The following is an 18801-nucleotide window of genomic DNA, read 5'->3' as shown; positions in this document are numbered from 1 at the left end:
TGTTAGTTAATAGAGAATTAAGACAGCTAATGTCAGTTTACATCCAGAAATACCCCTGGTGAGGCATTTGGCAATTTGAAAGTAATCCATAAAATTCCTAATCCAGCCCCTTTAAAAATTTTGGTGGAAAAAAAATTTTTTTTTTTTTGTGGTATTTGGTACTGCATTGGTGGAGTGAGTGTATCCTTAACCAAGAGGAGATTAGAGAAATAGAAGAGAAGGAAGAAAAAAACCCCAAGAATATACCCAGGTGGCACTAGTGATAAAGAATCTGCCTGCCGGTGCAAGAGACACAGGAGACGTGATTTGATCTCTGGGTGAGGAACATCTCCTGGAGTAGGAAATGGCAACCTGCTCCAGTGTTCTTGTCTCGAAAACTGCATGGACGGGGAGCCTGGCTGGCTACAGTCCATGATTTGCAAAGAGTTGGATACAGCTGAGCACACACACACTTGTGATCTAATGTTTGTTAAATTTTGTTGTGGCCCACAGTTACCACATTAGTGCAGGAATCAGTATTTTGAACTGAATGGTTTCTTTCAGGAAAAGAGGTAACTGAAGCGCTCAGGTGTTGGAGGCGTTTTGAGAGGGCGTCAGCGAGTGTCTCCTCTCCTCCCTGTATCCTGCGCTCCCACCTCGCTCCTGCAGCACCCCTTTGGGGACGGTGCCCTCTGGCGGTTACCTGAGGCTAACCCCCGTCCCAGCCTCGAGGTTGTTGGGGAGCCCCGGTGTGAGTCCCCGCTGGCTGGCTGTTGCACACGCGGCAGTGTGTATGCGTCCGTGTTACTGTCCACCCGTCCCCCATGCCCTCCCACGCCCACCCCACTGCGTCCACACATCTGCTCTCTCTGTCTGCGTCTCCACTGCTGCCCCGCACATGGGTTCATCAGTACTGTCTGTCTAGATTCCATATTTGTGTGTTAATATATGATATTTGTTTTTCTTTTTCTGACTGACTTCACTCTGTATAAGATGCTCTAGGTTCATCCACTTCTTTAAAGCTGACTCAACTGCGTTCATTTTCATGGCTCAGTAATACTCCATTGTGTATATGTACCGCAGCTTCTTCATCCGTTCATCTGCTGGGGGACCTCTAGGTTGCTTCCGTGTCCTGACTGTTGCAGATGGTGCTGCAGTGAACGTGGGCACACGTGTCCTTTTTGTTACGATTTGCTCAGCGTATGTGCCTCGTGGTGGGACTGCCGTGTTGTATGGTGGTAGCATTCCTGCTTTTTTGAGGAGTCTCCTTACTGTCTTCCACGGTGACTGTATCAATTTACATTCCCACCAGCAGTGCAGAAGCATTCCCTTTTCTCCACATCCTCTCCAGTATTCATTGTTTGTGGATTTTTTTTGGTGATGGCCATTCTGACTGGTGTGAGGTGATATCTCATTGTAGTTTTGATTGCATTTCTCTATTGATGAGTGATGTTGAGCATCTTTTCATGTGTCTATTAGCATCTGTGTTCTTCTTTGGAGACGTGTCTGTAGGTCCTTTGCCGACTTTTTGACTGGATTGTTTGTCTTTCTGGGATTTGTTCTTTAACTGCTTCACCTAAAAGGCATTTTCTACTTAATCTTTTGTTTTCCTCTTAATGTGATTTCTAGGTTAACTACGTGTGTTCAGGTAATGTAATCTTTGTGATTTTTGGTTCTTTGAAGTTTATTTCTTTGAAATATTTTAAATCTACTCTATCGTTGCTTTTTATGGTTGCTTAACTTTTGAACAGTTAGGTTCACTTCTAACTGATGTTAATCACTGATCTATTTGCGTTTATTTTGTGCTTCTTCCTTGTTATGCTTGTTTCTGAGTTTCTTTTTGTCTTCTTTGTAGCCCCTTTGGGTTAATTTGCTCTCCAGCCCCACCTCCCCACCTTTGCAAGTTTGGAAGTTGTTCACTCAGTTTCCAATCTTGTAATAGTTGTACTAATCATTTCAATATGCATACTTAACCTGAAACTAAAGTTAACAAGAGCTGTATCTTCTTGTAGAAAATATATAAGACTTTCATTGAAGACTATGAAAACTAGTTGAGAGAAAATAAATGAGCGGATATACTATATTTATGGATTGAAAGATTTGATTCATTGTTTAAAGATAACAGTTGTCTCTAAATTGATACGGGTTCAGTATAATCCCAGCAAAAAATCTCAGCTGGCTTTATTGTATGGTGTAAGAATCGACAAGCTGATACTAAAATTCATTTGGAAGAGTAAAAGACTAAGGTCAGCCAAGACAGTACCGAAGAAAACCCCCAGAATTATGAGGACTGCATAGCCATAGCCTATTATAAAGCTGTGTTCAGTAAGACAGTGGGATTTTGGTTCAAGGATAGACAAAATAGATGAGTGCAACAGACTAGAGTTCAGAAACAGATTCGCACGTACCTGGGCACCTGGTTTATAACACAGGTGACTTCTGCCCAGTGGGGGGAAAGGATGCTCTTTTTCAGCCAGTGGCAGTGGGTTGGTTGGAAATTAATCTGTAATAAAACGAGTCTTTTTTTCGTTTTATGATCTGATCATAAATAAAAATCCGTTGCACTATGGATTTAACTGCACGAGATAATGCTCCACTGGTTTTTTTTTTTTCTTTTTTTTTTCTTTTTTTTTTTTTTTGCTCCACTGGTTTTATTTTTCTTTTATTTTTATTGTGTTATAGTTGCTTTACAATGTTCTGTTGGTTTCTGCTGTGCAATGAAATGAGTCAGTTACACGCGTGTGTCTCCTCCCTCTTGAACCCTTTCCCCAAATTTCATCCATCTAGGTAACCACAGAAAACTTACTAGTTTTAGCAGACAAAACATCTTCATAACTTAGGGTTGGCAAAGATTTCTTAAATAGGACACAAAAAGTATTAACTAAAAGGAAAAAATATATAAATGGGACTATATTTCAGCAGCTAATGCTTTTTTTTTTTTTCCTACTTTTCTCTCAGTGTCAAGATTTGAGAGAGCTAATTTTTCTCACAGGCTCCTGAGAGAAGTGGTATATTTCTGTTACTTTTAGACTCAGGTTTTTTCTTCTGTGGATTTTTCCTGAGGTTCTCATAGAAGGCCCTCCCTACTTGGGGCAGACTCTGGGTGTCCTTTCCCTATTCCAGATGCCTTGTAAGGTCCTAGCAACATGGTGCCCAAATGCTTTCAGAGCATCATGGCCTCAACTTTTCAGATGTCCTAAAATCAGTGTCAGGGCTCTGCTTACCCTTCTGGATTTTTGTCTTCACTCATCCCCTGACCTAATAATTTCTTCATTGCTGGTGAGGTCTTTATTGCTTTTATTTTAATTTTGTATTCAGTGATCTTTCTAAATTCACTTAAATTCTAATTATAGATTTTGGTAATTAGACTAATCCTAATTATGAGTTTGGTTAGTAGATTAATTCTTATCATAAATTCTGCATGAATAATCCTGTCTTCTGTAAATAATGGCATTTAACTTTTTTCTCTCCAATCTTTATACCTTTTAATTGCCTTTTCTTGGTTTATTGTTTTGGGTCGGACAGAAGTGGTGATGTGGAAAACCTTATCTCTTTCCCAGACACTGGAGAAAAGGTTTACTATTTTACCGTTAAGTATGATGTTAACTGGAGGGTTTTCCAGGATATTCTCTATCAAATTTTGTTCCTAGTTTGTGGGAGATATTTTACCTTGGAGATAGTGAAGGACTGAAGCCTGGCGTGTTGCGGTACTTGGGGTCGCAGAGAGTCAGATACAGTTGAGTCGACTGAACAACAGTTTTATCTCGAATTGGTTTTTGAAGCTTTCCAGTTGCCTTTGTTGCACTTGGTTGATTATATGTCTTTTCTCCTTTATTCTTTTTAAGGTGGTAAATTACAGTAATTGATATTTTCCATTATTAAGCCAACCTTCTGGGGAACACCTAATCATGATATCTTATCCTTTGTATCACTGGATTTTATTTGCTAATATTTTATATAGGCCTGTAGTTTTTCTTCTTTGAAACATTTTTGTCAGGTATCGATATTCATATTATTCTGGCCTCGTAAAGTAAGTGAGGATGTGTTTCCCCTTCTCTGTTCTCTACAAAAGGTTGTATAACATAGGTTTTATTTCCTCTATAAATTCTTAGAAAAATTTATCTGTGGAGTCATCTGGATCTAGACTTCCTTTAAGAGAATACTTAACTATAGATTCACTCTTTAAATGATACAGAATTATTTTTGTTCCTTCATGTGTCGATTTTTGTATGTTGTGCATTTCAAGAAATTTGTTCATTTTATTGTCATGACGTTGTTCATAATATATCTTATCATCCTTTTAATGTCTTTAGGAATTGTGATGATACCCCTTTTTTTCATTTCTAGCATTGGTAACAAATTTTTTTCCCCCAAAAGTCAGTCTTGCTAGAAATTACCAACTTTATAAAGAACCAGTTTTTCAACTTCACAAAGCACCGGTTTTTGGCTTAGGTTGTTCTCTGTTGTGCACCTGCTTTCTGTTTCATTTCTACTCTTTATTGTTTCCTTTTTCTCTTACTAGCTTTTTTGTTTTATTATCTTTTTTTGGTGGTGGGTTAATTTTCCATTTTTTTTTTTTAAGCTTTTTAAGATGGAAGGTTAAATCATCCATTTTAAACCTTTCTTTTTCAATATTTATTTGAAGTTATATATTTCTTTCTAAAATTCCCTTTAAATATTAATTTGACAGGAGCCCACATGTTTTGATATGTTGTATTTTCATTGCTATTCAGTTCAAAATGGTCTCTAAATTTAAAGTTTTGATTTGATTAAAGTTTTGATCCATGGGGTATTTAGAAATATTTTGCTGAATTTTCAAACTTTTGAGGATTTTCTAATTATTTTTTTGTTATTGATGTATAGTTTAATTTACTGTGTCTGGGGAATATACTGTGTAATTGTGATCATTTGAAATTTCTTGAGACTCATCACTTCTAAAATGATGTTATGCATTCTTACTGTTTTCAGTTATTTCTAGCTAGCAGGTCAGTTTAGGTAACCTCCCCATATTGCTAATGGAATTTGCTAAAGTTGTCTTAAGTTAACTTTATTTTTCAGAAATAAGTTAATTAAAGAATTGTTAAATGACTTTTAAAAATAATTGCTTTTACTTTAAGTTGCAAGGAGGAAATTGTCATTTTTGGTACAGTGTGTAATTTTTTTTCTTGAAGAAACTCTATCTTAAGAGTTTGAAAAGTCAGTAGTCTGACATGATCTTGGTCCAGGTCAAGACTCTGCTCATTATGTTGACTTTTTCGGGTGTGTGAATATTTACGTGCACGTTTTCCAAACCTGAGGATTTTAACCTGTTTCAAAACTTGTATGTTTTATCCTAGAAATATTGAGCTGTTGCTGTCATCTCATCTTTTGTCACTGGTACATCATTGGTTCCTCAGCAGTTTTTATTCATTTGTAGTCCCCACAGGGCTGGTCTAATTATTTGAAGACGTATGCATGGGCTTTTGTGTATTACTGTATTCTGACGGTCGCTTAGCTCATTCTTTCAAGTTCTTTTTAGGATGATTGCCATTTATTATTCAAGACTCTATTTTTATACAGGTTTTTATTATTTGGAAAATATTCAGATACCTGTTAGGATATGTAATACATGATAATCACACTTTAAAAAAAAATGTAGGCATGTGGCTTCTTATACATAAAGTAAAATGAAGCAAAATGGTTTATTAATTATGAGAGTAAATCCATTAATTGATTCAGCAAATGCACTGTTGATCTGTGTAAGATTGTGTTAGGTGAGACTGCCACGCAGTTTGTTCACAACACCCTAATTAATTTTCACAGTGGTCCTCTTCTTTTTAAAGGGTAGCATTCCTTTTTAAGAATCTCTCTGTTTTCGGCTGTGCTGGGTCTTCGTTGCTGTGCGTGAACCCTCTCTAGTTGTGGCCAGTAGGGCTGCGCTCCGGTTGTGGCGTGCTGGCCTCTCACTGTGGGGTGGCTTCTCTTGTTGCCGAGCGTGGGCCCTAGGGCCCGTGGGCTCAGTGGTTCGAGCACTCGGGCTTAGTTGCCACACAACATATGGGGTCTTCCCAGACCAGGGACCACGCTGCTGTGGCCCGCATTACAAGGTGGGTTCTTAGCAACTGGACCACCAGGGAAGCCCCATATTGGTCCTCTGGAGTTGGCATATTCACTGGAGAGGCAGACGCACACATTTACTGCAGAAGCCCAGGTGTGTATCGGCAGATGAAGAAGGCGAGGTAGTGGCCAGCTGTGAGTGTGGAAGGGCTCACGGTTCTTGTATTGATGTTGAGATTGAATTTTACACTAGGGAAAAGGATGGCTACGCTGTGAGAAGACAGAGCAGCGACTAGCCTTGCTAATGACTTGGGAAGCAAGAGGAGAGGGCTGGGTCGCTATGCAGATGAGTGACATGAAATGTGTAGATGGGAAGATTCCAGAAAATAATGCCTGGAGGCAGAGTAGGGCAATGCATTGAAAAAAGCCATAAAGCCTACTGTTGCAGGTTGGAGTAGTGAGAACAACAGGACTTGATTCTTGAGCAATATTTTTTAGCTTTCCTGTAAGTACGTTTTCAGTACCATCAGTTACATCTTGAAACAGTTTGGCTTCACTGTAGCAAAGTGAGATTTTCCTTCTGAGTTGCTATTAACAGTGTTCCAAGGGCATGTCTTAAATGCTAGGATTGTTCCCAAGAAGTAGGTTCCTTGTTTACCTTGCTGGCAGGAAGAAAGAACTATATTCAGCTGGCTGGTGTTTGTGTATTAGCTCATGTTTTGTTTATCCTCCCTGGTCTTTTAGGCTGCACATGGTCCGTCTGATGCTGTTGGAGAGACTACTGCAAACTCTGCCCCAGTTACGAAGTGTTGGAGGTGTCCGGGCCATCCCATACATGCAGGTATCCCGCAGTTCACCTGGGTCTGTCAAATCATAGGTGGACATCCTTAAGCATGCTCACACTTCTCCCGCCGAGCCTGTGTGAGACTTTGTTTGGTATTAGGTCGTAGAATAATGTAATATAATTTTGAATTGCAGGTTACAGCCCTTCATTTTATAAATGAGAAGACCAAGGATCAGAGAATTTAAAAAAAGGTCTACAGCCATCCAGCTAGTTACTGACAGAGCCAGTAACAAAAGTCTGCTCTAGAGACTCTTTTAGTATCTGTCTAGTATCTCTAACATCTTTATCATGTTAGTAATAGAGTGAGGTCTGCTAGCTGCCTTCCTCTTAGGCAGAATCGTTCTTTAGCACAGCACAGTGCTGCATCTTAAGCCACTTGGACTGGATATAATGTCGGTCAGTCAGTTAGTTGTGCAGACTTCTTGCAGAACGTTTTCTGCATTGCCAAGGGTAGCGTATACCGTCATTTGATTTCTGTAACTCTGGACCCCTCACCTTCGGTTACCTTAGGTTTTCGAATCTTTCCATGGGCTGTAGTTCCAGTTGACAGGGCAGGCAGGAGGATCGGGGTTTCGTGTGAGACTCTTGGTGTTTAGAGCTGCTGTTCTTCAGGGAACTGGCTTTCACATTTTGCCTCTCTGTTGACTTGCAGGTCATTCTGATGCTCACTACAGATCTGGATGGGGAGGATGAGAAAGACAAGGGGGCCCTGGACAACCTGCTCTCCCAGCTGATTGCCGAACTAGGCATGGACAAGAAGGTGACATTTGAGTCATTGTGTGAGAAGCAGGCATTGAGATCAGTTTTTTACCTCCCTCGCGTAGAGAAACTTCACCAAGTTGCAGGGGGTGACTCTCCCCTGAGGCCCCCAGCTCTGCAGATCCATTAGAAATGTTTTCCGTGTGTGCTTTGGCCCAGGCATGCTTGTGTGGGTCTGGCTGTAAATGAGGAGCAAGACCAGGTCACTGCCCTTGTGGCCCTTTTGTAGCTCCATGAGGTGAAAATGATAAATGGGTTGTTTGTATCTTGGCCTCATGCAGTGGCACCCCACTCCAGCACTCTTGCCTGGAAAATCCCATGGACGGAGGAGCCTGGTAGGCTGCAGTCCATGGGGTCGCTAAGAGCCGGACACGACTGAGCGACTTCACTTTCACTTTTCACTTTCACGAATTGGAGAAGGAAATGGCAGCCCACTCCAGTGTTCCTGCCTGGAGAATCCCAGGGATGGGGGAGCCTGGGGGGCTGCCGCCTATGGGGTTGCACAGAGTCGGACACGACTGATGCGACTTAGCAGCAGCAGCAGCTCCTAGGTGTGTCAGGCTCTCGGGTGTCCAGATGTGGGCCACAGGTGCAGGGAGCCTGTTTGGCCTGTGATTCCGTGTGAGAACCACTTAGCGCTGATAGGAGGAGCAGTCTCGGTGAGAGGCTGCCTCCAGGTTGAAGCCCGCGTCCCCCGGCCCCGCTTGTAGGACGTCTCCAGGAAGAGCGAGCGCAGCGCCCTGAACGAGGTGCACCTGGTGCTGATGCGGCTCCTGAGCGTCTTCATGTCCAGGACCAAGTCGGGGTCCAAGTCTTCCGTCTGCGAGGTGTGTGGCTGCCGGGGTGGGGCGGGGGGAAGAGGCTTGTGCTTGGTGCCAGGGCGGCGGGCAGAGGCCTCAGACCTCTCTCACCGAGTAAGGCTGTTGGCGCTCGGGAGGAGTAAGAGTCTAAGCTGTCACCTCTTCAGGAGCAAAGCTTCCACCTTTTTCAGAATCCCTTCCAAGCTCTGATCTTTTCCAACAATCCCTCCAATGGAGGGGGTTAAAGGGTTTGGAAGTTCCATTATTGAAAAGCAGGAGACTGTTCTGCAAGCCGCAGAGTGGCTAAGAGGATTCCCCTGCTGTATGTTGCTATAAGGTATGGTAATAAAGCAGAGAGAAAGCAGTGCGTACGTACTGGAAAGGAGATTAACACAAAGCAGAGAAGGTAGAAATGGAGGCTGAACTGCATCCAATCTTAATGAGCTTATGAGCTGTGGGGGCTGCTGGGATTTGCAAGGCTCTCCTAATGGTTTTATTTACAGTAGCTTTTCCCCTGCCTTTTTATTTGTGTGATCACTCACCCCATCTCCTTTGGAAGGTGGTTCTGTGGGAAGAGCCCCTACTGGGAGGGTGGGGTTGCAGAGAAATGCCTTTAGTGAAAAGTTTTCTTTCTTAAATAGGCTTCTTTTCTAGATGCCCAAGGAGAAAGAGAAAACCTCTCCCTTCCAGGTGGAAGGGTTATCTAATTCTTGCCTCCTTGGCCTCTGGCACATATGTGTTGGGAGATTAGATTTGGGAACTGGTGTGTCTTTATTTTCTCTCACCATGCTGCTGTGCAGAAGACTTGGGGAAACGTTTGAGCTCGTTGGGAAACTTTCAAATTAAGAGATGGACTCACTTTCATGACAGCCAGTTCTCAGACTGTCGTGAGCGCGTTTGCTGCTCTCAGGCTCAGCCGGACTGCGCTCTGGTCTGCCAGCCGTTCTTAGCTTCTCCCTCCTTTTCCGCAGTCGTCGTCCCTCATCTCGAGCGCCACGGCCGCCGCCCTGCTGAGCTCCGGGGCTGTCGACTACTGCCTGCACGTGCTCAAGTCCCTGCTGGAGCACTGGAAGGGCCAGCAGAGCGACGAGGAGCCCGTGGCCACCAGCCAGTTGCTGAAACCACATACCACGTCGTCCCCGCCGGACATGAGCCCGTTCTTCCTCCGCCAGTATGTGAAGGTGAGGGCCTTCCCCGGGCAGTGAGCCGCTCCTTTCCCGCCCCCGGGCTCCGGGTCCTCACTCCCCTGGAGCAGCGCCAAAGGAGCCACGGATGTCCCTTACTGCCTCTGCTATCACCAGGGGCCCTTCAGCACTCTGGTTTAGAAGATGGGCTTTTTCTGGTCGGATGAATCTGGGGACACATCCCTGGGAGTAGGCGTTCCCACTTAACCGCTGTGAAGCTTGGAGAAGGCCTGTCTAACTTGTAGTAAGCCTCAGTTTGTACATCTGGAGGATGAGCACACACAGAGCATCTGCTTCATAGAGCTGTTGGGAGCCTCGGACGTTCGGAAAGCACAGCGCCCAGCTCATCCGAGTGCTCAGTAGATGTTAATCATCATCCCCATTTCTGTCCCGTTTAAATCCACGTAGCAGAGCAGGATGGCCTGGGCTGGGTGTGCTGCTCACTGCATGCTTAGGACTGCTTTACAGAGTATGGAAGTGAAACAGGACAGAGCGTGTCCTTCTCGTTTTGTATGGCCCTTTGGTGGTTTTCCATAGCTCTTTGGCCAGAAAGTTCTTGGTGGATCCAGCTATCTGCTTCACTCTTTATCCTCTACAACGATCCTGCACGCAGCGCCGCTGATGTCTGCGCCTGCCCCAGGGTCAGTGCCACCCCTTCTGAAGTTCTTTCCTCTCCTTCTGCGTCCCTTATGTCCCCCATCAGTGCCAAGGGGTTCCCTGGGGGCTCAGATGGTAAGGAATCTGCCTGCCATGCAGGAGACCTTGGTTCGATTCCTGAGTCAGGAAGACCCGCTGGACAAGGGACAGGCCACCCACTCCAGTATTCTTGGGCTTCCCTGGTGGCTCAGCTGCTAAAGAAACTGCCTGCAATGTGGGAGAGCTGGGTTTGATCCCCGGATTGGGATGATCCCCTGGAGAAGGGAAGGGCTACCTACTCCAGTATTCTGGCCTGGAGAATGCCATGGACTGTATGGTCCATGGGGTCGCAAAGAGTCGGACACGACTGAGCGACATTCACTTTTCACTTTTTAAGATGCAGCTCACACACTGGGTCATTCCACAGCACACACTTGGCCTCTCTCCAGGCTGAGCCTTTCCCTGGGTCCCGGAGCACCCTGACCACACATGTGGGGTCTTCCCCTCCAGGCTCACATCATGACCCTGTTCTGTTCCTCCTCACACTGGCAGTGCTCGGTCGAGACCTGATAACAGCTGAGGGTTGCCTGCCCGGCGCACTGACTCTGGCAGCCCCTTGGGGAGCACAGTGGGTAGGGCAGCTGCTTCCCCCGTCCAGAGTCTCTCAGTGACCCTTGACACACTGCCTCTTAGAGAAACGCTTCTGTCGTCAGGGGGACCTTCGGTTCTCGGGAATGGAGTACATCTCCCATAGAACATCAGACGTCCTTTTCCCTTATGGTTTCTTCAGTTTGTTTCCTGTTCTAGCTCTAAGTTTTGTGTAAGCAGAGTAAAATCAATCCAATGTCAGAAACCAGAGTGAAATGCTAGAACTTTTGAGAGTGGTGAGATCTATCGCTACCATATGCTCTGTATGTGATGAAATTACCCCCAGAGCCTAGGGTCTTCCTGGGTTTGTGAACTAAACGGTCAGTCAGTGTCCGCTGCAGCTTTGGAGGATGCTGTTTACCATCTCCAGCATAACGTGTTCCTGCTGAGCAGGAGACCAGCCCTGTTCCTAGCCGTGGTCACGGAGAATTCTCAGTCACGGCTCTTTCACGCGTGTTCTTCTCCAGGGCCATGCTGCTGATGTGTTTGAGGCCTATACTCAGCTTCTGACGGAGATGGTGCTGAGACTGCCGTACCAAATCAAAAAGATCGCCGACACCAACTCGCGAATCCCACCTCCTGTCTTTGATCATTCATGGTTTTACTTTCTCTCAGAGGTAAGCGAGGGTCCCAGTCGAGGAGAGGACATGGACCGTGACTGCCGCTGTGGCCCCCTTGCACCCCAGCAGAGCCCCTCCCACCACTGAGGTCTTGCTCCTCCCGAGTATACCGTATGGTGGCACTGTGGAAGCTGTGTGTCAGAGCGGGCTGTCCTCTTTAGCGTCTGATTCCGTTTCTCTAATGTCCCCCACACATGGTGACGGTGGCCGTGTTTAATAGCTTGGACTCTGTCTGGAAAACAGAAAGTATACTAGTTAAGTGAACTGAGAGATTTTAAATGTAGAGAGTTGGTTAAACAGCCATTGAAGAGCCAAGAAGATAACAAGGGAACACTGAGGTAACACAGCGGCAGTAACTGTGAGAAGCAGCTGCCGGCAGCCCTGCTGGTGAAGAGGACAGCCCGGTGGATCTGACGGGAGGCTGCTGTGGGACCCCAGGAGCTCTGAAGGGATGTGAGGTGGCTGATTCTGGAAGTTCTGAAAGAAGCCAAGCAACAGGACCCCCTGGGCTTGGTTTGTCCTTGACTGCTGAGATGCTGGGGGCTGCAGGGCTGCTGCTGGGACAGCGGGTAGACGGGAAGGTGCAAGTGCCTTCTCTCCTCCTGCCTTCTGGTGTCCTGGTCCAGTGCTCCCGCCGGCAGGGCCCCAGAGGGAGCCTCTGCAGAGAAGCCGCACAGTCAGCCTGGCTCTGGGCCGGACACCGCAGAGCAGGCTGGGCTTGGGGCCTGGAGAGCACGGCTGCACAGCCCACAGAGCGTGACTGGGCTTAACTCAAGGAGAAGAGTGTTAGCAAATCCCAAATGACCAGTTCAAATTGTAGAGGTACAACCACCCAACTTCTTCCCCACCTGTTTAACCTGAAAGAGAGATTCTGAATGTTTTTTCCTTACAGTTTCACTCTGGGCGGACTGGAGTGGAGACCAGCTTCCTTGTAGATTCCTCAGTACTCCCACGAGGAATAGCAGGAATATTGCTATTTTTCCCTTTTTAATGTTTTTCTTTCTCCTGGTCCTTGTAAGGAATATAGAAGCTAGCTCAACTGTGAGGAAGTAGCTTGGTTTGTGGTGTTTTTTTTTTTGGAGTCCAGGGTGCTGTGGCCAGTATGGATACAGTCCCCGAGTCCCTGACTGTGTCGTTTCTCCCCTCAAGTACCTGATGATCCAGCAGACTCCGTTTGTGCGCCGGCAAGTCCGCAAACTTCTGCTCTTCATCTGCGGGTCGAAGGAGAAGTACCGCCAGCTGCGTGATCTGCACACGCTGGACTCCCACGTGCGAGGGATCAAGAAGCTGCTGGAGGAGCAGGGCATCTTCCTCCGGGCGAGCGTGGTCACGGCCAGCTCCGGCTCCGCCCTGCAGTATGACACGCTCATCAGCCTGGTACGGCCACACCGTGCCGGGGGTGGGGGGTAGGGAGGGGGCGTGTGATGAGTCTTAGCCAAGTGGCCATAGGACAGAGCCGTGCACACGGGGCTTCCCACCCCGACTGACACGTAGCTGGCCTCAGGCTCTGCACTCCCCCGCCGTCACTGGGCGGTGGTTCCTCTGTCACGAGGAGGGTTGACGTGGGCTTCTTACCTGTGTCGTTTGCTCACATTGTGGGCAGGATCAACCCGTGGTTTGTGCATCTCTCCTTTTTGTCCCAGAATACTTCAGAAATGATGCATTACCAGCTAAAATCAGTTGTTTGACTTTGGGGTATAAATTGAATGATGGCATAGGAAAATCTAGAAAGAGCATCTTCAGTGTTAAAGACTCCTAGTTCAGTGCTCTTGCTATAGTTCTCTTAGTAAGAAAAAAACAAACTGGATTGTAGTGTCTCTGGTCCTAGCCTACCTTTACTGCTGCATTATTTCAGGGGTTAAAGGACCCCTGAAAATGAAGGGCCTTTGTGTGGGGGCATTGAACGAAGGAGGCTTAGTGAGGGCCGGAGTGTGTGGGCCCCGGTCCCAGGTTTACTCGGGTGCTCGTCAGCCGTGCCCAGAGGACGGGGGTCTGTAACCCAAAGCCGGGGAGAGGACCCTGAAGGCCGCAGGTGTGGGTCGTTGCTTCTACGTGGTTTCTGTTGCAGATGGAGCACCTGAAGGCCTGTGCCGAGATTGCTGCCCAGCGCACCACCAACTGGCAGAAGTTCTGCATCAAGGACGACTGTAAGCAATGCCTCTCCATTTGGTTGCTCTTCATGCATTCATTCCTTCAAGAAGTATTCATCGAGGCCCCCTGTAGGCCAAGCGTTAAACTGGGCGTTAGAAATAGAGCCATGAGCAAGCTGGACAGACAGCACTCTGCCCAGCAAAGAAGACAAGGCTTCCAAGACGGAGAAGGGTCGATAGAGAGAATGGGGGGTGCTGCGGGGGCACAGGGTAGGTGTCTGCTGGAAGGTCAGCAGTGTCTGCTGGAGGTACCTCTGGTGGTCCGCTGATGAGGCGCATTGCCGCTGTCAGAGAGGTGGGGGCTGGGAACCAGACTCCGTATTGTTGCTGCGGGACCCCCCAGGGGTGTCCACAGTGGTGAACCCTTCTGGGTGACCCCCAGCGCAGCCCTTGGGCAGGAAGCTGGGAGGAGGGGGGCAGCCTGGCGTCGGGAGCAGCCGCCCCTGTGCCCGCGAGTCGCCCGGAGCTGAGCCCCCGTCTCCTCCGCCTGCAGCCGTCCTGTACTTCCTCCTGCAAGTCAGCTTCCTGGTGGACGAGGGCGTGGCCCCTGTGCTGCTGCAGCTGCTGTCCTGCGCCCTGTGCGGCAGCAAGGTGCTCGCTGCGCTGGCGGCCTCGGCCGGCTCCTCCAGCGCCTCCTCGGCCTCTGCCCCCGCGGCCGCCGGCTCTGGACAGGCCACGGCACAGCCCAAGTCGTCCACGAAGAAGAGCAAGAAGGAGGAGAAGGAGAAGGAGAAAGAGGGTAAGGACCACCTCCTTGGTGATGAGGGTGATGTGTTCTCATCTCTCTGGGAGCACACCAATTGTTCCCTTCCTCTGAAAGAGTTTTCACCCTCGTTTGTAGAGACCTAAAACCCAAGTGCCCCCCAGGGCCTGCTCTTGGTCTCGTTTTCAATTATGTTCAAGGTGACACCGTAAAGAGTGTGACTTCCCGTACCAAGTGTCTGTAATGGGGAAAGCCAGAGGTGCACTGAAGGTTTTTACTAGCCCGGGGTGGAGAGACTGTCAGCATTAAATGAAGCGATGTGAGTTAAGAAACGTGCCTTGTGAGCTGCTAGGTGCTTTGTAGATGGATGCTGTAGTCACCTTTAGCCGACTCCTTGCCATCAGAAAGGTGAGAGCTTTGCTGTGTCCCTGCTTTTCATGATCCTTGGAGGCCTGAGACAGGTGTGGAGATGGTTCACCTTCCCCCGTTAATTATTCAGATACCTCTGTGCAGGTCTGTAGTAATGTTGACTGTATTAGGTAGCAGACCTCCTCCAGTGTGACTGTCTTTGTTCAGTGCCAGGCTTGTATAGGCACTTTATCCTCTGCTTTTATTTGTAGCATTATTTTATTTGGGGCTGTTTGTCCCCTAGTGGTGGTGGTTTAGTCGCTAAGCCATGTCTGACTCTTGCGACCCCATGGACTGTAGCCCGCCAGGCTCCTCTGTCCGTGGGATTTTCCAGGCAAGAATACTGGAGTGGGTTGCCATTCCCTTCTCCAGGGGATCTTCCTGACCCAGTAAACAACTGAAAAGTGAAAGTCACTCAGTCATGTCCAACTCTTTGCAACCCCATGGACTGTATGGTCCATGGAATTCTCCAGCCAGGATACTGGAGTGAGTAGCCTTTCCCTTCTCCAGGGGATCTTCCCAACCCAGAGATCGAACTCGGGTCTCCCGCTTTGCAGGGGGATTCTTAACCAGCTGAGCCGCCAGGGAAGCCCAAGAACGCTGGAGTGGGGAGCCTGTCCCTTCTCCAGCAGATCCAAAGTTGTTTTCAAATTATAACCATTTTGGTGAAAACTTTAAGACACTGACAGCATCTCCTCTCACTCCACTTGAGGGCCCTAGACCACTTCTTCCTGTCTTCAGCCCTCAATCCTGCTCTCATCTTGCAGGTGAGAGCTCAGGCAGTCAAGAGGACCAGCTGTGCACAGCTTTGGTGAACCAGCTGAACAAATTTGCGGACAAGGAGACCTTGGTCCAGTTTCTGCGTTGCTTCCTCTTGGAGTCCAACTCTTCCTCGGTGCGCTGGCAGGCCCACTGCCTGACACTGCACATCTATAGGTAGGGCCTGGGGCTTGGCTTTAGCAGGCTGCGTGGGGCTGGGACCAGAGTGGGTGGCAAAATTCTGTCATGTCTTTACGGTACATACCCAAGGTTGCAGTATCAGTATTCACACCAGTCTGAATCCTCTTGACTACTGCAGATTTCTTCATCGAGTTGTCTGCTTCTTAGCTATTAAACTGATGTCAGAAACAAGAGGTGATCTGTTTTCCACCAAGAAGACTATGTTTAGAAGTCTGTTAAATGACCAAACTTGACTCTTTAGGCTAACAAAACCCAGTTTCTGCCCTTGAGTAATGTTGGAAGATGGGAATAAACCACATTCTGAAGACAGGAAAGGATTGTGCTGAATCTGTTAGGGTTGATTCTCTAAAGAGCAATAGCGCCATTCAGACTTAACCCATAGTTGTGGGGAAAGAGGTAGATCGCCAGAACAGTACTTGGGCCTTATTGATTAAAATAAAGGAGCCCCTAGGGTTTTTTGCTACTGATAAGATGAACTGTCATTTATCTCCAGAAACTCTAGCAAATCTCAACAGGAGCTGCTGCTAGACCTGATGTGGTCCATTTGGCCAGAACTCCCAGCTTATGGTCGTAAGGCTGCCCAGTTTGTGGACCTACTGGGATATTTCTCCTTGAAAACCCCACAGACAGAGAAGAAGGTAATAGATGATTGATGGTCTAAAGGGCTAACTTGGCACATGTAACTTTTTTTCTCTTGAATTAAGAACATTAGGACTAACCTACAAGGGGATATTTGGATGAAATCTCTTTTAAATGTATATTGAGCACTCCCAATATGGTGTGGGAGTCACCTAGATGTCACACTAGATGTCACCTAGATGATACACACTAGCAAAAAACCACAATCTGAATTTGGCTTAGCCAGTAGACATAGATAAAGTGGGGAAGAAAATGCATCTCAGTAAAGTTGCTTGGGGAGAGAAGTGTGGTCCTCTGGTTTTCCTGGCTGTCCTGGTCACACATCCAAAAGTATTTCTGCAAGGAGATACTCATTTCATAGCTTCTCCATAATAATAACATTTCTCTTCCTCCACAAGCTGAAACAATATGGCTGCTACTAAGACTGTGGAAACTTCTAAAGAAGATGGAATCCTTTAAACGATTAGGAATTAGGCTCAGCTTTGCATGATTCTGAACAAGGGCTGGTACTTCGAGGGCAGTAGCGTAGCAGCTGGAAAGCAGAGGAGAAAAGTCTTTTCTAGTGAGACTTTCCCTTGGGCTTTAACTCTGGTCCTCTATTGACTTCTGTTTTCAGTTGAAAGAATATTCACAGAAGGCTGTGGAGATTCTTCGAACTCAAAACCATATTCTTACCAACCATCCCAACTCCAACATTTACAAGTGAGTTCTGTTCTGCTTTCTTTCTATTTGAGGCTCAGTCAACAGGGCAGTTGCTGTTTCCACGCTGATTGGCTTGTTAAGAAGGTCTGTGGTTTCAATGGTCTAAGTCTGAGTCACATAAGACAAGTTTACAGGAAATATCTGCATTTAAAAGAAAAAAAAAAAAAACCTTTGGAAGACAGTGTTGATTAAAATCTTTTATCATTTCCCTGGTTTGTTAGCTACTCTTCTTTTTTTCCCCTCTCCAGACTTTATTGAGGCATGATTTACACACAACAAATATGTACCCTTTTCAAGTGTACAATTTAATGACTTTTAGTAAATTTAGTTGTGACTCTTGAGTCAAATTTTAATGTAACATTTAGGGTTCCCCTGACCTCAGAACAGATCAGAAATAGGGATGTCCACATTTCCTTGTGTTCTCACTGGGGTGGGGCTCGCCTTGGGGAATAGTGAGCTGTGATTTTCTTCTGACCTCTTTGTGAAGCTCCATGCTTTCTAAGATGAACCTTTAATGCTGAGGCTGCTTTCCCCCCTAGCACCTTGTCTGGCCTGGTGGAGTTCGATGGCTGTTACCTGGAGAGCGATCCCTGCCTGGTGTGCAATAACCCAGAAGTGCCGTTCTGTGTAAGTGACAGCTCTTGCGTAGGTAGTCCTGGCGTCTAGAGATTGATGTTACTGCTTGGGTGTCCCTCTCCCAATGGTGGGTCAGAGTGGTGTGAATTCTTACCTGACCACCTACCTTAAATCAAAATTTCATCCATGGACAAAGAGCGGGTTACACCAAAGAGTTGTGAAGAGGACCGGATGAGCTGTTAACCTGCACTAACACAGTGTTCTGTGTGCCTTCATATTTAGTACATCAAGCTGTCTTCCATTAAAGTGGACACGCGGTACACCACCACCCAGCAGGTTGTGAAGCTCATTGGCAGCCACACCATCAGCAAAGTGACTGTGAAAATCGGGGACCTGAAACGGACCAAGATGGTGCGCACTATCAACCTCTACTACAACAACCGGACCGTGCAGGCCATCGTGGAGCTGAAAAACAAGTACGGGCGTCTCAGTCCTGGAGGGGGCAGCGGGCCTGCCAGGCTCAGCGCCGGGTGCTTGCTGTGATGGCCGGGGTCAGGCCAAGCGGCACATTCCTGGAGGCCTAGCATGTCCTCTTGCGGCTCTGGTCGTGGCTGGGGGACACAAGTGCGGTGCCAGTTCTTAAGGATGCTGACGAAGGTTGTTTTGAAATTGTGTCTCGTGGAGCCCTCGAAGTCTAAGCTCTTCTTCAGCAGCCTGAAGGGAACTTGAGTGATGGGGCCTCCAGGCTTCTCATGCCCATGCTAACAGAGCAGTTCTGTTTTCATACAGATGCTTCTGTACGGGAAGTCGTTGTTTGTTAGATTGAGACACTGTTCTCTTGTTCACGGAGCAGGCAGCAGTTCTCAAGGAGCTTCTCTAGTATGAAGTCCTTCCATTTCTACGTGGTGCCTTTTGTCTACACATGCTGATGCTGGATCTTTCTAGCTTATCTGTCCTGACGTCTGAAATGAGGCCTGGTGTGTATGGGCCAAAGAAGACACTAGCATGGGTCGGTGTCGACTTTTACTGAGACAGACCACTTGTTGAAGACTCAGGCGTTGCTCTTGGGCAGAGAATGTGGGTAGAGGCTACTAGGATGCCAGGACTTGCAGTGAGGGCTGCTCGGTGCTCAGGATGGAAGCATCAGTGTTACTCCA

General features: G+C 47.1%; 1 protein-coding gene across 8 annotated transcripts in view; it reads left to right on the top strand.

Annotated features, from left to right (window-relative positions):
• UBR4 (ubiquitin protein ligase E3 component n-recognin 4) overlaps window positions 1–18801 on the top strand; it is a 130836-nt gene that overhangs the window by 69520 nt on the left and 42515 nt on the right. For all 8 annotated transcript variants that reach the window (XM_043908976.1, XM_043908973.1, XM_043908972.1 and 5 more), the window contains 13 exons: window positions 6760–6856; window positions 7512–7619; window positions 8329–8445; window positions 9390–9599; window positions 11354–11503; window positions 12656–12883; window positions 13575–13653; window positions 14150–14395; window positions 15535–15703; window positions 16221–16365; window positions 16983–17068; window positions 17608–17695; window positions 17927–18120. In XM_043908976.1, the coding sequence (XP_043764911.1) occupies window positions 6760–6856; window positions 7512–7619; window positions 8329–8445; window positions 9390–9599; window positions 11354–11503; window positions 12656–12883; window positions 13575–13653; window positions 14150–14395; window positions 15535–15703; window positions 16221–16365; window positions 16983–17068; window positions 17608–17695; window positions 17927–18120 (1917 nt within the window). The remainder of the gene's footprint in view (window positions 1–6759; window positions 6857–7511; window positions 7620–8328; window positions 8446–9389; window positions 9600–11353; window positions 11504–12655; window positions 12884–13574; window positions 13654–14149; window positions 14396–15534; window positions 15704–16220; window positions 16366–16982; window positions 17069–17607; window positions 17696–17926; window positions 18121–18801) is intronic.

Source organism: Cervus elaphus, chromosome 8 (genome assembly GCF_910594005.1).
Source record: "Cervus elaphus chromosome 8, mCerEla1.1, whole genome shotgun sequence".
Taxonomy (NCBI): Eukaryota; Metazoa; Chordata; class Mammalia; order Artiodactyla; family Cervidae; genus Cervus; species Cervus elaphus.
Note: the sequence above shows the minus strand (reverse complement) of the source record. Positions and strands in the feature narration are given on the sequence as shown.